Source organism: Heterodontus francisci, chromosome 32 (genome assembly GCF_036365525.1).
Source record: "Heterodontus francisci isolate sHetFra1 chromosome 32, sHetFra1.hap1, whole genome shotgun sequence".
NCBI classification, from domain to species: Eukaryota; Metazoa; Chordata; class Chondrichthyes; order Heterodontiformes; family Heterodontidae; genus Heterodontus; species Heterodontus francisci.
Window position 1 is genome coordinate 3,899,749 of NC_090402.1, and position 18,113 is coordinate 3,917,861.

Genomic DNA, 18,113 nt, shown 5'->3' on the forward strand with positions numbered 1-18,113 from the left:
AGGCAAAAGGTATATTGGCCTTTATCACAAGGAGATTGGAGTACAGGAATAAAGAAGTCTTACTACAATTGTACAGGGTTTTGGTGAGACCGCACCTGGAATACTGTGTGCAGTTTTGGACTCCACATTTAAGAAAGGTTATACTTGCACTGGAGGCAGTGCAGTGAAGATTTACTAAATTGCTCCCTGGGATGAGAAGGTTGTCCTGTGATGAGAGGCTGAGTAAATTGGGCCGATATTCTCTGGAGTTTAGAAGAATGAGAGGTGATCTCATTGAGACAGACAAGATTGTGAAAGGGTTTGATAGGGTAGACACTGAGAGATTGTTCCCACTAGTCGGGGAATCTAGAACACAGGGACACAGTCTCCGGATAAGGGGCCAATCATTCAGGACTGAGATGAGGAGAAATTACTTCACTCAAAGGATTGTGAATCTTTGGAATTCTCTCCCCCAGAGGGTTGTGGAAGCCCCATCATTGAATACATTTAAGGCTGGGATAGAGAGATTTTTGGTCTCACAGGGAATCAAGGGATATGGGGAGTGGGCAGGAAAGTGGAATTGAAGTCCAAGATCAGCCATGATCATATTGAATGGCGGAGCAGTCTCAATGGGCCGAATGGTCTACTCCTGCTCCTATTTCTTGTGTTCTTGATCAGCACCATCTCATCATCTTCCTCATCCACCTTCCCTCCTCTCCTTCTCTTCACAGACCTAATGCTGACCTGCCCTCGACCTCTTCCCCTCCCTATCTAAATCTTAAAAATCAACTCCTTGCATTCTCTCCAAAGTCTCTGCCCGGCCGATGGTGAAAGAGTGGTGACAGTAAACTTGCCAACTCTCAGCGGACGTAATCCTGGAGATTTCCTCACATGTCATCCTTCCTCCAACCGTCCAACTTGGTCAAATAGCCTTTCCTCCACATCCCCCATATTTTTATAATTAATGAACAAAAGTGTTCAAAGGAAATGAAACGAAACATACTCCATCTTTTATTGCCCTTCTCCTGAGTGTTGCTTGTGTCAGTGGCCAGGAGATTAATCATTACTGGAGACTCCAGGACAAAAACCAAGTACAAAATTCACGGCATTTCCCTGCAGTGTCCACCAATCTTCCACTGAAATTACAGAAATTCCATCTCAATATTAAACATATATTTTAAAGGGTTGGAACCCAAACTGGGCTGAGACCGGGGAGGTCTCACAGGCAGCATCACCATCTAGTGGGGACACCATGTATTGTAGAACTATACAGTGATGGGAAACCAACAACTTGCATTTATAGAGCACCTTTAACATAGTAAAACACCCCAGTGAGATTCACAGGAGCATAAATTCGACACAAATTTCACACCAAGTTACATAAGGAGATATTAGGACAGGCAACCAAAAGCTCAGTCAAAGAAGGAGGTTTTAAGGAGCATCTTAAAGGAGGAAAGAGAGGCAGAGAGATTCAGGGAGGGAATTCCAGAGCTTAGGGCCCAGGCAGCTGAAGGCACGGCCGCCAATGGTGGGATGATTAAAATTGGAGATGAGCAGAAGGCCAGAATTAGAGGAACGCAGAGACCTCGGAGGAGGTTACAGAGATCGGGAGGGTGCGAAGACCATGGAGGGATTTGACAACAAGGATGAGAATATTAAAATTGAGGTGTTGTTTAATTGGGAGCCAGTGTAGGTCAATGAGCAGAGGGGGTGATGGGAGAACGGGACTTGGTGTGAGTTAGGGCGCAGACAGATAGATATCTCACAAAGACGTTACAGCAACAGAACGGTCCTGTGTGAGATGATTGAGAAAAAAGGTGACAATCATACACAGCAGGAAATGCAGATGTTCGGGACACTAATTGTGTGAGAGTTGGTTCAGGTGGAAGAGTGCTTTTAAGAACAAAGAACAAAGAAAATTACTGCACAGGAACAGGCCCTTCGGCCCTCCAAGCCTGCGCCGATCCAGATCCTCTATCTAAACCTGTCGCCTATTTTCTAAGGGTCTGTATCTCTTTGCTTCCTGCCCATTCATGTATCTGTCTAGATACATCTTAAAAGACGCTATCGTGCCCGCATCTACCACCTCCGCTGGCAACGCGTTCCAGGCACCCACCACCCTCTGCGTAAAGAACTTTCCACGCATATCCCCCCTAAACTTTTCCCCTCTCACTTTGAACTCGTGACCCCTAGTAATTGAATCCCCCACTCTGGGGAAAAAGCTTCTTGCTACCCACCCTGTCTATACCTCTCATGATTTTGTACACCTCAATCAGGTCCCCCCTCAACCTCCGTCTTTCTAATGAAAATAATCCTAATCTACTCAACCTCTCTTCATAGCTAGCGCCCTCCACACCAGGCAACATCCTGGTGAACCTCCTCTGCACCCTCTCCAAAGCATCTACATCCTTTTGGTAATGTGGCGACCAGAACTGCACGCAGTATTCCAAATGTGGCCGAACCAAAGTCTTATACAACCGTAACATGACCTGCCAACCCTTGTACTCAATACCCCGTCCGATGAAGGAAAGCATGCCGTATGCCTTCTTGACCACTCTATTGACCTGCGTTGCCACCTTCAGGGAACAATGGACCTGAACACCCAAATCTCTCTGTACATCAATTTTCCCCAGGACTTTTCCATTTACTGTATAGTTCACTCTTGAATTGGATCTTCCAAAATGCATCACCTCGCATTTGCCCTGATTGAACTCCATCTGCCATTTCTCTGCCCAACTCTCCAATCTATCTATATTCTGCTGTATTCTCTGACAGTCCCCTTCACTATCTGCGACTCCACCAATCTTAGTGTCGCCTGCAAACTTGCTAATCAGTCCACCTATACTTTCCTCCAAATCATTAATGTATATCACAAACAACAGTGGTCCCAGCACGGATCCCTGTGGAACACCACTGGTCACACGTCTCCATTTTGAGAAACTCCCTTCCACTGCTACTCTCTGTCTCCTGTTGCCCAGCCAGTTCTTTATCCATCTAGCTAGTACACCCTGGACCCCATGCGACTTCACTTTCTCCATCAGCCTACCATGGGGAACCTTATCAAACGCCTTACTGAAGTCCATGTATATGACATCTACAGCCCTTCCCTCATCAATCAACTTTGTCACTTCCTCAAAGAATTCTATTAAGTTGGTAAGACAAGATTTTACAACAAAATCTAAATGGATATTTTAACAGGTTTGTGTTAATTTTCTCTTACTAGGGTGATGCTGGTCCACAAGGGCCACCTGGGCTATCGGGAGAGGACGGAGAGAGGGTGAGTATGAGTCAGGCAGCTACTTTTACAGTCTCTGCTATTGGAGACTTATTCTAAGGGAAACACGTGTTGATGCAGCCTCTGTCCAATAAACATAACCAAGTGTCCTGTGTTACAGGGTGATGACGGACAAGTGGGTCCAAGAGGGTTACCTGGCGACCCAGTGAGTATGAAGGAATTCACAGAAAAAAAATAACAGTGAGGGGTGTGGGGTGTATCAGAATGTTACAGTGAGGGGTGTGGGATATATCAGAGTGTTACAGTGAGGGGTGTGGGGTATATCAGAGAGTTACAATGAGAGGTGTGGGAAAGATCAGAGTGTTACAGTGAGGTGTGTGGGATATATCAGAGTGTTACAGTGAGGGGTGTGGGATATATCAGAGTGTTACAGTGAGGGGTGTGGGGTATATCAGAGAGTTACAATGAGAGGTGTGGGAAAGATCAGAGTGTTACAGTGAGGGGTGTGGGGTATATCAGAGTTACAATGAGAGGTGTGGGAAAGATCAGAGTGTTACAGTGAGGTGTGTGGGATATATCAGAGTGTTACAGTGAGGGGTGTGGGATATATCAGAGTGTCACAGTGAGGGGTGTGGGGTATATCAGAGTGTTACAGTGAGGGGTGTGGGGTATATCAGAGAGTTACAATGAGAGGTGTGGGAAAGATCAGAGTGTTACAGTGAGGGGTGTGGGGTATATCAGAGAGTCACAATGAGAGGTGTGGGAAAGATCAGAGTGTTACAGTGAGGTGTGTGGGATATATCAGAGTGTTACAGTGAGGGGTGTGGGATATATCAGAGTGTTACAGTGAGGGGTGTGGGATATATCAGAGTGTTACAGTGAGGGGTGTGGGATATATCAGAGTGTTACAGTGAGGAGTGAGGGAAAGATCAGAGTGTTACAGTGAGGGGTGTGGGGTATATCAGAGTGTTACAGTGAGGGGTGTGGGATATATCAGTGTTACAGTGAGGGGTGTGGGATATATCAGAGTGTTACAGTAAGGGGTGAGGGAAAGATCAGAGTGTTACAGTGAGGGGTGTGGGGTATATCAGAGTGTTACAGTGAGGGGTGTGGGGTATATCAGAGTGTTACAGTGAGGGGTGTGGGATATATCAGAGTGTTACAGTGAGGGGTGTGGGATATATCAGAGTGTTACAGTGAGGGGTGTGGGATATATCAGAGTGTTACAGTGAGGGGTGAGGGATATATCAGAGTGTTACAGTAAGGGGTGAGGGAAAGATCAGAGTGTTACAGTGAGGGGTGTGGGGTATATCAGAGTGTTACCGTGAGGGGTGTGGGGTATATCAGAGTGTTACAGTGAGGGGTGTGGGATATATCAGAGTGTTACAGTGAGGGGTGAGGGATATATCAGAGTGTCACAGTGAGGGGTGTGGGGTATATCAGAGTGTTACAGTAAGGGGTGAGGGAAAGATCAGAGTGTTACAGTGAGGGGTGTGGGGTATATCAGAGTGTTACAGTGAGGGGTGTGGGGTATATCAGAGTGTTACAGTGAGGGGTGAGGGATATATCAGAGTGTTACAGTGAGGGGTGTGGGGTATATCAGAGTGTTACAGTGAGGGGTGAGGGATATATCAGAGTGTCACAGTGAGGGGTGTGGGGTATATCAGAGTGTTACAGTGAGGGGTGTGGGATATATCAGAATGTTACAGTGAGGGGTGTGGGATATATCAGAGTGTTACAGTGAGGGGTGTGGGATATATCAGAGTGTTACAGTGAGGGGTGTGGGATATATCAGAGTGTTACAGTGAGGGGTGTGGGATATATCAGAGTGTTACAGTGAGGGGTGTGGGGTATATCAGAGTGTCACAGTGAGGGGTGTGGGGTATATCAGTGTGTTACAGTGAGGGGTGTGGGATATATCAGAGTGATACAGTGAGGGGTGTGGGATATATCAGAGTGTTACAGTGAGGGGTGTGGGGTATATCAGTGTGTTACAGTGAGGGGTGTGGGATATATCAGAGTGATACAGTGAGGGGTGTGGGATATATCAGAGTGTTACAGTGAGGGGTGTGGGATATATCAGAGTGTTACAGTGAGGGGTGTGGGATATATCAGAGTGTTACAGTGAGGGGTGTGGGATATATCAGAGTGTTACAGTGAGGGGTGTGGGATATATCAGAGTGTTACAGTGAGGGGTGTGGGGTATATCAGAGTGTTACAGTGAGGGGTGTGGGATATATCAGAGTGTTAGAGTGAGGGGTGTGGGGTATATCAGAGTGTTAGAGTGAGGGGTGTGGGGTATATCAGAGTGTTACAGTGAGGGGTGTGGGGTATATCAGAGTGTTACAGTGAGGGGTGTGGGTTATATCATAGTGTTACAGTGAGGGGTGTGGGGTATATCAGAGTGTTACAGTGAGGGGTGTGGGTTATATCAGAGTGTTACAGTGAGGGGTGTGGGGTATATCAGAGTGTTACAGTGAGGGGTGAGGGATATATCAGAGTGTTACAGTGAGGGGTGTGGGGTATATCAGAGTGTTACAGTGAGGGGTGAGGGATATATCAGAGTGTTACAGTAAGGGGTGAGGGAAAGATCAGAGTGTTACAGTGAGGGGTGTGGGGTATATCAGAGTGTTACAGTGAGGGGTGTGGGGTATATCAGAGTGTTACAGTGAGGGGTGTGGGATATATCAGAGTGTTACAGTGAGGGGTGAGGGATATATCAGAGTGTCACAGTGAGGGGTGTGGGGTATATCAGAGTGTTACAGTAAGGGGTGAGGGATATATCAGAGTGTCACAGTGAGGGGTGTGGGGTATATCAGAGTGTTACAGTGAGGGGTGTGGGATATATCAGAATGTTACAGTGAGGGGTGTGGGATATATCAGAGTGTTACAGTGAGGGGTGTGGGGTATATCAGAGTGTTACAGTGAGGGGTGTGGGGTATATCAGAGTGTTACAGTGAGGGGTGAGGGATATATCAGAGTGTCACAGTGAGGGGTGTGGGGTATATCAGAGTGTTACAGTGAGGGGTGTGGGATATATCAGAATGTTACAGTGAGGGGTGTGGGATATATCAGAGTGTTACAGTGAGGGGTGTGGGATATATCAGAGTGTTACAGTGAGGGGTGTGGGATATATCAGAGTGTTACAGTGAGGGGTGTGGGGTATATCAGAGTGTCACAGTGAGGGGTGTGGGGTATATCAGTGTGTTACAGTGAGGGGTGTGGGATATATCAGAGTGATACAGTGAGGGGTGTGGGATATATCAGAGTGTTACAGTGAGGGGTGTGGGATATATCAGAGTGATACAGTGAGGGGTGTGGGATATATCAGAGTGTTACAGTGAGGGGTGTGGGGTATATCAGAGTGTTACAGTGAGGGGTCTGGGGTATATCAGTATGTTACAGTGAGGGGTGCGGGATATATCAGAGTGTTATAGTGAGGGGTGTGGGGTATATCAGTGTGTTACAGTGAGGGGTGTGGGATATATCAGAGTGATACAGTGAGGGGTGTGGGATATATCAGAGTGTTACAGTGAGGGGTGTGGGATATATCAGAGTGTTACAGTGAGGTGTGTGGGATATATCAGTGTGTTACAGTGAGGGGTGTGGGATATATCAGAGTGTCACAGTGAGGGGTGTGGGATATATCAGAGTGTTACAGTGAGGGGTGTGGGATATATCAGAGTGTTACAGTGAGGGGTGTGGGATATATCAGAGTGTCACAGTGAGGGGTGTGGGGTATATCAGTGTGTTACAGTGAGGGGTGTGGGATATATCAGAGTGATACAGAGGGGTGTGGGATATATCAGAGTGTTACAGTGAGGGGTGTGGGATATATCAGAGTGTTACAGTGAGGGGTGTGGGATATATCAGAGTGTGACAGTGAGGGGTGTGGGATATATCAGAGTGTTACCGTGAGGGGTGTGGGGTATATCAGAGTGTTACAGTGAGGGGTGTGGGATATATCAGAGTGTTAGAGTGAGGGGTGTGGGGTATATCAGAGTGTTACAGTGAGGGGTGTGGGGTATATCAGAGTGTTACAGTGAGGGGTGAGGGATATATCAGAGTGTTACAGTGAGGGGTGTGGGGTATATCAGAGTGTTACAGTGAGGGGTGTGGGATATATCAGAGTGTTACAGTGAGGGGTGTGGGGTATATCAGAGTGTTACAGTGAGGGGTGTGGGTTATATCAGAGTGTTACAGTGAGGGGTGTGGGGTATATCAGAGTGTTACAGTGAGGGGTGTGGGATATATCAGAGTGTTACAGTGAGGGGTGTGGGGTATATCAGAGTGTTACAGTGAGGGGTGTGGGGTATATCAGAGTGTTACAGTGAGGGGTGTGGGATATATCAGAGTGTTACAGTGAGGGGTGTGGGATATATCAGAGTGTTACAGTGAGGGGTGTGGGGTATATCAGAGTGTTACAGTGAGGGGTGTGGGTTATATCAGAGTGTTACAGTGAGGGGTGTGGGATATATCAGAGTGTTACAGTGAGGGGTGTGGGGTATATCAGAGTGTTACAGCGAGGGGTGTGGGGTATATCAGAGTGTTACAGTGAGGGGTGTGGGGTATATCAGGGTGTTACAGTGAGGGGTGTGGGATATATCAGAATGTGACAGTGAGGGGTGTGGGATATATCAGTGTTACAGTGAGGGGTGTGGGATATATCAGAATGTTACAGTGAGGGGTGTGGGATATATCAGAGTGTCACAGTGAGGGGTGTGGGGTATATCAGAGTGTTACAGTGAGGGGTGTGGGATATATCAGAGTGTTACAGTGAGGGGTGTGGGTTATATCAGTGTTACAGTGAGGGGTGTGGGATATATCAGAGTGTTACAGTGAGGGGTGTGGGGTATATCAGAGTGTTACAGTGAGGGGTGTGGGTTATATCAGAGTGTTACAGTGAGGGGTGTGGGATATATCAGTGTGTTACAGTGAGAGGTGTGGGATATATCAGTGAGGGGTGTTGGTTATATCAGAGTGTTACAGTGAGGGGTGTGGGTTATATCAGAGTGTTACAGTGAGTGGTGTGGGTTATATCAGAGTGTTACAGTGAGTGGTGTGGGGTATATCAGAGTGTTACAGTGAGGGGTGTGGGTTATATCAGAGTGTTACAGTGAGGGGTGTGGGATATATCAGAGTGTTACAGTGAGGGGTGTGGGGTATATCAGTGAGGGGTGTGGGTTATATCAGAGTGTTACAGTGAGGGGTGTGGGTTATATCAGAGTGTTACAGTGAGTGGGGTGGGGTATATCAGGGTGTTACAGTGAGGGTTGTGGGGTATATCAGAGTGTTACAGTGAGTGGTGTGGGCTATATCAGTGAGGGGTGTGGGGTATATCAGAGTGTTACAGTGAGGGGTGTGGGTTATATCAGAGTGTTACAGTGAGGGGTGAGGGATATATCAGAGTGTTACAGTGAGGGGTGTGGGGTATATCAGAGTGTTACGGTGAGTGGTGTGGGGTATATCAGTGAGGGGTGTGGGGTATATCAGAGTGTTACAGTGAGGTGTGTGGGTTATATCAGAGTGTTACAGTGAGTGGTGTGGGGTACATCAGAGTGTTACAGTGAGGGGTGTGGGGTATATCAGAGTGTTACAGTGAGTGGTGTGGGTTATATCAGAGTGTTACAGTGAGGGGTGAGGGATATATCAGAGTGTTACAGTGAGGGGTGAGGGATATATCAGAGTGTTACAGTGAGTGGTGTGGGGTATATCAGAGTGTTACAGTGAGGTGTGTGGGATATATCAGAGTGTTACAGTGAGGGGTGTGGGATATATCAGAGTGTTACAGTGAGGTGTGTGGGATATATCGGAGTGTTACAGTGAGGGGTGTGGGATATATCAGAGTGTTACAGTGAGGGGTGTGGGATATATCAGAGTGTTACAGTGAGGGGTGTGGGATATATCAGAGTGTTACAGTGAGGTGTGTGGGATATATCAGAGTGTTACAGTGAGGGGTGTGGGATATATCAGAGTGTTACAGTGAGTGTTGTGGGGTATATCAGTGAGGGGTGTGGGGTATATCAGGGTGTTACAGTGAGGGGTGTGGGGTATATCAGTGAGGGGTGTGGGGTATATCAGAGTGTTACAGTGAGTGTTGTGGGGTATATCAGTGAGGGGTGTGGGGTATATCAGGGTGTTACAGTGAGGGGTGTGGGGTATATCAGTGAGGGGTGTGGGGTATATCAGAGTGTTACAGTGAGTGGTGTGGGGTATATCAGTGAGGGGTGTGGGGTATATCAGAGTGTTACAGTGAGGGGTGTGGGTTATATCAGAGTGTTACAGTGAGGGGTGTGGGATATATCAGAGTGTTACAGTGAGTGGTGTGGGGTATATCAGTGAGGGGTGTGGGGTATATCAGAGTGTTACAGTGAGGGGTGTGGGTTATATCAGAGTGTTACAGTGAGGGGTGTGGGGTATATCAGTGAGAGGTGTGGGGTATATCAGAGTGTTACAGTGAGGGGTGTGGGGTATATCAGAGTGTTACAGTGAGGGGTGTGGGATATATCAGAGTGTTACAGTGAGGGGTGTGGGGTATATCAGAGTGTTACAGTGAGGGGTGTGGGGTATATCAGTGAGGGGTGTGGGGTATATCAGAGTGTTACAGTGAGGGGTGTGGGTTATATCAGAGTGTTACAGTGAGGGGTGTGGGGTATATCAGTGAGGGGTGTGGGGTATATCAGAGTGTTACAGTGAGGGGTGTGGGGTATATCAGGGTGTTACAGTGAGGGGTGTGGGGTATATCAGGGTGTTACAGTGAGTGGTGTGGGGTATATCAGAGTGTTACAGTGAGGGGTGTGGGATATATCAGAGTGTTACAGTGAGGGGTGTGGGGTATATCAGAGTGTTACAGTGAGGGGTGTGGGGTATATCAGAGTGTTACAGTGAGGGGTGTGGGGTACATCAGAGTGTTACAGTGAGGGGTGTGGGGTATATCAGAGTGTTACAGTGAGGGGTGTGGGGTATATCAGAGTGTTACAGTGAGGGGTGTGGGGTATATCAGAGTGTTACAGTGAGTGGTGTGGGCTATATCAGTGAGGGGTGTGGGGTATATCAGAGTGTTACAGTGAGGGGTGTGGGGTATATCAGGGTATTACAGTGAGGGGTGTGGGGTATATCAGGGTGTTACAGTGAGTGGTGTGGGGTATATCAGAGTGTTACAGTGAGGGGTGTGGGGTATATCAGGGTGTTACAGTGAGGGGTGTGGGGTATATCAGTGAGGGGTGTGGGGTATATCAGAGTGTTACAGTGAGGGGTGTGGGGTATATCAGGGTGTTACAGTGAGGGGTGTGGGGTATATCAGTGAGGGGTGTGGGGTATATCAGAGTGTTACAGTGAGGGGTGTGGGGTATATCAGGGTGTTACAGTGAGGGGTGTGGTGTATATCAGAGTGTTACAGTGAGGGGTGTGGGGTATATCAGGGTGTTACAGTGAGGGGTGTGGGGTATATCAGAGTGTTACAGTGAGGGGTGTGGGGTATATCAGGGTGTTACAGTGAGGGGTGTGGGATATATCAGAGTGTTACAGTGAGGGGTGTGGGATATATCAGAGTGTTACAGTGAGTGGTGTGGGCTATATCAGTGAGGGGTGTGGGGTATATCAGAGTGTTACAGTGAGGGGTGTGGGGTATATCAGAGTGTTACAGTGAGGGGTGTGGGGTATATCAGGGTGTTACAGTGAGGGGTGTGGGATATATCAGAGTGTTACAGTGAGGGGTGTGGGGTATATCAGAGTGTTACAGTGAGGGGTGTGGGGTATATCAGTGAGGGGTGTGGGGTATATCAGAGTGTTACAGTGAGGGGTGTGGGGTATATCAGAGTGTTACAGTGAGGGGTGTGGGGTATATCAGAGTGTTACAGTGAGGGGTGTGGGGTATATCAGGGTGTTACAGTGAGGGGTGTGGGGTATATCAGTGAGGGGTGTGGGGTATATCAGAGTGTTACAGTGAGGGGTGTGGGATATATCAGAGTGTTACAGTGAGTGGTGTGGGCTATATCAGTGAGGGGTGTGGGGTATATCAGAGTGTTACAGTGAGGGGTGTGGGATATATCAGAGTGTTACAGTGAGTGGTGTGGGGTATATCAGAGTGTTACAGTGAGGGGTGTGGGATATATCAGAGTGTTACAGTGAGTGGTGTGGGCTATATCAGTGAGGGGTGTGGGGTATATCAGAGTGTTACAGTGAGGGGTGTGGGGTATATCAGAGTGTTACAGTGAGGGGTGTGGGATATATCAGAGTGTTACAGTGAGTGGTGTGGGCTATATCAGTGAGGGGTGTGGGGTATATCAGAGTGTTACAGTGAGGGGTGTGGGATATATCAGAGTGTTACAGTGAGTGGTGTGGGCTATATCAGTGAGGGGTGTGGGGTATATCAGAGTGTTACAGTGAGGGGTGTGGGGTATATCAGAGTGTTACAGTGAGGGGTGTGGGATATATCAGAGTGTTACAGTGAGTGGTGTGGGCTATATCAGTGAGGGGTGTGGGGTATATCAGAGTGTTACAGTGAGGGGTGTGGGGTATATCAGAGTGTTACAGTGAGGGGTGTGGGGTATATCAGGGTGTTACAGTGAGGGGTGTGGGATATATCAGAGTGTTACAGTGAGGGGTGTGGGGTATATCAGAGTGTTACAGTGAGGGGTGTGGGGTATATCAGTGAGGGGTGTGGGGTATATCAGAGTGTTACAGTGAGGGGTGTGGGGTATATCAGAGTGTTACAGTGAGGGGTGTGGGGTATATCAGGGTGTTACAGTGAGGGGTGTGGGGTATATCAGTGAGGGGTGTGGGGTATATCAGAGTGTTACAGTGAGTGGTGTGGGCTATATCAGTGAGGGGTGTGGGGTATATCAGAGTGTTACAGTGAGGGGTGTGGGGTATATCAGAGTGTTACAGTGAGGGGTGTGGGGTATATCAGGGTGTTACAGTGAGGGGTGTGGGGTATATCAGTGAGGGGTGTGGGGTATATCAGAGTGTTACAGTGAGGGGTGTGGGATATATCAGAGTGTTACAGTGAGTGGTGTGGGCTATATCAGTGAGGGGTGTGGGGTATATCAGAGTGTTACAGTGAGGGGTGTGGGGTATATCAGAGTGTTACAGTGAGTGGTGTGGGCTATATCAGTGAGGGGTGTGGGGTATATCAGAGTGTCACAGTGAGGGGTATGGGGTATATCAGAGTGTTACAGTGAGGGGTGTGGGGTATATCAGTGAGGGGTGTGGGGTATATCAGAGTGTTACAGTGAGGGGTGTGGGGTATATCAGAGTGTTACAGTGAGGGGTGTGGGGTATATCAGTGAGGGGTGTGGGGTATATCAGAGTGTTACAGTGAGGGGTGTGGGGTATATCAGAGTGTTACAGTGAGGGGTGTGGGGTATATCAGAGTGTTACAGTGAGGGGTGTGGGGTATATCAGAGTGTTACAGTGAGGGGTGTGGGGTATATCAGAGTGTTACAGTGAGGGGTGTGGGGTATATCAGAGTGTTACAGTGAGGGGTGTGGGGTATATCAGAGTGTTACAGTGAGGGGTGTGGGTTATATCAGAGTGTTACAGTGAGGGGTGTGGGGTATATCAGAGTGTTACAGTGAGGGGTGTGGGGTATATCAGGGTGTTACAGTGAGGGGTGTGGGGTATATCAGTGAGGGGTGTGGGGTATATCAGAGTGTTACAGTGAGTGGTGTGGGCTATATCAGTGAGGGGTGTGGGGTATATCAGAGTGTTACAGTGAGGGGTGTGGGGTATATCAGAGTGTTACAGTGAGGGGTGTGGGGTATATCAGGGTGTTACAGTGAGGGGTGTGGGGTATATCAGTGAGGGGTGTGGGGTATATCAGAGTGTTACAGTGAGGGGTGTGGGATATATCAGAGTGTTACAGTGAGTGGTGTGGGCTATATCAGTGAGGGGTGTGGGGTATATCAGAGTGTTACAGTGAGGGGTGTGGGGTATATCAGAGTGTTACAGTGAGTGGTGTGGGCTATATCAGTGAGGGGTGTGGGGTATATCAGAGTGTTACAGTGTGGGTTCTGTTTTTGGGTTGGAAGACAATGGGAGGATCAGGAGAATTGTCTTTGCAATCGTGGCGCCTGTCAGATGTCAGGAAAGAGTGGAACTGGAGCCTGTTACAGAAGTGGAACTGGATTTCCAATACAGACACACTGAGGTTGGGTTCAATGCAAAATGTGTTGTGGCATCAGAATACGGAAAGCCAAACTGGAGTAAAATCCGAAACCTGGAATTTGATACAATACAAAAGCTGGAACCAGAGTACTGTAAAAATGGACTGGATTCATGGTAAAATTCGACAGCGGACAGTGGAATAAAATAATAAGGAACTGGAGGTGGAGCTCAGAGCAAATGAGTTGATTCTGGAGTACGGAATCAAGCCTGTTTCTGACACCATGTCTGTGATATCCCTTAAACCAATGAGATTCAATTCAGTCACAACAGCAGTACTGCTGTTAAACAATATCGAGGGAGATGAGACCAATAAAAACCCAGGGCACTTTGTATGGACGGATTTTCTTGCGGGGTTATCTCTGGGGGAAGGGGCTTTCCCGGTGTGGGGGGCTATCCCTGGGGAATGGGGGAGGAGAGGGTATCACCAGGGGAGTGGGGGAGTATCGCTGATGGAGTTTTTTTATTTGTTTCATGGGATGTGGGTGTTGCTGGCCAGGCCAGCATTTATTGCCCATCCATATTGCCCTTGAGAAGGTGGTGGCACAGTGGCGCAGTGGTTAGCACCGCAGCCTCACAGCTCCAGCGACCCGGGTTCGATTCTGGGTACTGCCTGTGTGGAGTTTGTAAGTTCTCCCTGTGACCATGTGGGTTTCCTCCGGGTGCTCCGGTTTCCTCCCACAGCCAAAGACTTGCAGGTCTTTGGTAAATTGGCCATTGTAAATTACCCCCTGTGTAGGTACGTGGTAGGGAAATATAGGGAAGGTGGGGATGTGGTAGGAATATGGGATTAGTGCAGGGTTAGTATAAATGGGTGGTTGTTGGTTGGCACAGACTCGGTGGGCCGAAGGGCCTGTTTCAGTGCTGTATCTCTAAATAAAAAAAATAAAAAATATAAAAGGTGGTGGTGAGCTGCCGCCTTGAGTGTGTATTCCATCACACTCCTGACTTGTGCCTCGTCGATGGTGGACAGGCTTTGGGGAGTCAGGAGGTGAGTTACTCGCCACAGGATTCCTAGCCTCTGACCTGCTCTTGTAGCCACGGTATTTATATGGCTACTCCAGTTCAGTTTCTGGTCAATGGTAACCCCCAGGATGTTGATAATGGGGGATTCAGTGATGGTAATGCCATTGAATGTCAAGGGGACATGCTTAGATTCTCTTTTCTTGGAGATGGTGATTGCCTGGTGCTTGTGTTGGGGAGTCGGGTATATCCCTGGGGGAGTGGGGAAGGGGAGGGTATCCAGGGAGTGGGGGATGTCCCTGGGGGAGTGGTGGAGTGGTGGGTATCCGGGGAGTGGGGGAGTGGTGGGTATCCGGGGAGTGGGGGATGTCCCTGGGGGAGTGGTGGGTATCCAGGGAGTGGGGGATGTCCCTGGGGGAGTGGTGGAGTGGTGGGTATCCAGGGAGTGAGGTATGGTTCTGGGGGAGTGTGGGAGGGGTGGGTATCCAGGGAGTGGGGGATGTCCCTGGGGGAGTGGTGGGTATCCAGGGAGTGGGGGATGTCCCTGGGGGAGTGGTGGGTATCCAGGGAGTGGGGGATGTCCCTGGGGAGTGGTGGAGTGGTGGGTATCCGGGGAGTGGGGGATGTCCTTGGGGGAGTGGTGGGTATCCACGGAGTGGGGGATGTCCCTGGGGGAGTGGTGGAGTGGGGGATGTCCCTGGGGGAGTGGTGGAGTGGTGGGTATCCAAGGAGTGGGGGATGTCCCTGGGGGAGTGGTGGAGTGGTGGGTATCCGGGGAGTGGGGGATGTCCTTGGGGGAGTGGTGGAGTGGTGGGTATCCGGGGAGTGGGGGATGTCCTTGGGGGAGTGGTGGAGTGGTGGGTATCCAGGGAGTGGGGGATGTCCCTGGGGGAGTGGTGGAGTGGTGGGTATCCAAGGAGTGGGGGATGTCCCTGGGGGAGTGGTGGAGTGGTGGGTATCCGGGGAGTGGGGGATGTCCCTGTGGGAGTGGTGGGGATACAGGGAGTGGGGGATGTCCCTGGGGGACTGGTGGGTATCCAGGGAGTGGGGGATGTCCCTGGGGGAGTGGTGGAGTGGGGGATGTCCCTGGGGAAGTGGTGGAGTGGTGGGTATCCGGGGAGTGGGGGATGTCCCTGGGGGAGTGGTGGAGTGGTGGGTATCCAGGGAGTGGGGGATGTCCCTGGGGGAGTGGTGGGTATCCAGGGAGTGGGGGATGTCCCTGGTGGAGTGGTGGGTATCCGGGGAGTGGGGGATGTCCCTGGGGGAGTGGTGGAGTGGTGGGTATCTGGGGAGTGGGGGATGTCCCTGGGGGAGTGGTGGAGTGGTGGGTATCTGGGGAGTGGGGGATGTCCCTGGGGGAGTGGTGGAGTGGTGGGTATCCGGGGAGTGGGGGATGTCCTTGGGGGAGTGGTGGAGTGGTGGGTATCCATGGAGTGAGGTATGGTTCTGGGGGAGTGTGGGAGGGGTGGGTATCTAGGGAGTGGGGGAGTGGTGGTTATCCGGGGAGTGGGGGATGTCCCTGGGGGAGTGGTGGGTATCCAGGGAGTGGGGGATGTCCCTGGGGGAGTGGTGGGTATCCAGGGAGTGGGGGATGTCCCTGGGGGAGTGAGTGAGATGCAGCTGCTCTCCGTGCTAAGATGGAGCCTCGCTCTGTCCCTTGCTGCAGGAGTTTCATATCCAGCAACAAACACAGTGTCACTGTGTCTGACAGTTACAGAACTGCGAGGGAGGGTTCAATCGTGCGAGGGAGGGTTTGGTGATGGGAGGGAGGGTTTGATGATGCGAGGGAGGGTTTGGTGTTGGCACAGTTTGATGTTGGGAGGGATGACGGAGAGGGTGGGCGGTGAGATTGTTCAATGCTGGGCTCATTGTGGTTTCCGATGCAGGGCCCTCGTGGTTTACTAGGACCGAAAGGACCACCAGGACCCTCAGGACCCCCAGTAAGTATCTCCGAGTCGTCTGTTAGTGCGTGATGCAGAGGTGATGATTGATAATACTTGCTGAAACCACCATCACTCAGTGTCTGGGAGTCACTGTCGAGTATAAAGGAGTTTAAGGACCTGTTTCATATTCCAGATCATCACCACCAACATCCACCAGCCTCACAAAACACAGTAAATGCCAGAAAACACAGTATATAAATTCACCTGACTGCCCGTTTAAGGTGGCCAATATAACAATGTGAACTATATACTTCATTTTATGGGTTTATTTAAACATGTCTGTATTTCAGTTTGGAACTGTGGATTAGACACTGTCTGGGATAACACTGGCCTTTCACACTCTGGGACAGTGGATCAGACACTGTCATTTCACACTCTGGGATAACACTGGCCTTTCACACTCTGGGACAGTGGATCAGACACTGTCATTTCACACTCTGGGATAACACTGGCCTTTCACACTCTGGGACAGTGGATCAGACACTGTCATTTCACACTCTGGGACAGTGGATCAGACACTGTCATTTCACACTCTGGGACAGTGGATCAGACACTGTCATTTCACACTCTGGGACAGTGGATCAGACACTGTCATTTCACACTCTGGGATAACACTGGCCTTTCACACTCTGGGACAGTGGATCAGACACTGTCATTTCACACTCTGGGATAACACTGGCCTTTCACACTCTGGGACAGTGGATCAGACACTGTCATTTCACACTCTGGGACAGTGGATCAGACACTGTCATTTCACACTCTGGGACAGTGGATCAGACACTGTCATTTCACACTCTGGGACAGTGGATCAGACACTGTCATTTCACACTCTGGGATAACACTGGCCTTTCACACTCTGGGACAGTGGATCAGACACTGTCATTTCACACTCTGGGACAGTGGATCAGACACTGTCATTTCACACTCTGGGACAGTGGATCAGACACTGTCATTTCACACTCTGGGACAGTGGATCAGACACTGTCATTTCACACTCTGGGATAACACTGGCCTTTCACACTCTGGGACAGTGGATCAGACACTGTCATTTCACACTCTGGGACAGTGGATCAGACACTGTCATTTCACACTCTGGGACAGTGGATCAGACACTGTCATTTCACACTCTGGGATAACACTGGCCTTTCACACTCTGGGACAGTGGATCAGACACTGTCATTTCACACTCTGGGATAACACTGGCCTTTCACACTCTGGGACAGTGGATCACACACTGTCATTTCACACTCTGGGATAACACTGGCCTTTCACACTCTGGGACAGTGGATCACACACAGTTGAGTTGGACAGTCTCAACCCAGTCCCTATTGGTGTTGGGCCATCAGTACAGAGTAGCCGAAGATTGTCTTGGTCAGTGTGGTTCAGAGACACTGCTGGATTGCTGTTGCAGGCGATGGTAAATGTTCTGCAGTCAGGGCTAAGGCTCAGCTCCATTACTGGGGCAGAATTAGAGGGGGCTTTACCTTCTCTCTCTGATGCTGATACTGAGCGGTTTCAGAATATAGAATAAGACTAGCACAGCACAGAAGGAGGTCATTTGGCCCATCGGGTCTCTGCTGGCTCCTTGGAAGAGAATCCAGTTTGTCCCACTCCCCGCTCTCTCTCTCCATATCACTGCATTTTGTTTCTCCTTGAAGTATTTACTGAGTTCCGTTTTGAAGGGACTGAATTTGTATCCACCACTCTGTCAGGCAGTGAATTCCAAATACCAATCATTTGTTGTAAAAAAAAAGCTTCGCCTCTGGTTCTTTTGCTCATTATCTTCAATCTGTGTCCCTCTGGTTACTGACCCTCCTGCCACTGGAAAC

The 18,113-nt window shown here is 49.4% G+C and overlaps 1 protein-coding gene across 2 annotated transcripts in view; it reads left to right on the forward strand.

Moving 5' to 3' along the window:
• col5a1 (procollagen, type V, alpha 1) overlaps nt 1-18,113 on the forward strand; it is a 633,899-nt gene that overhangs the window by 477,964 nt on the left and 137,822 nt on the right. For both annotated transcript variants that reach the window (XM_068012023.1, XM_068012024.1), the window contains exons 19-21: nt 3,203-3,256; nt 3,375-3,419; nt 16,228-16,281. In XM_068012023.1, coding sequence (XP_067868124.1) covers nt 3,203-3,256; nt 3,375-3,419; nt 16,228-16,281 — 153 coding nt within the window. The remainder of the gene's footprint in view (nt 1-3,202; nt 3,257-3,374; nt 3,420-16,227; nt 16,282-18,113) is intronic.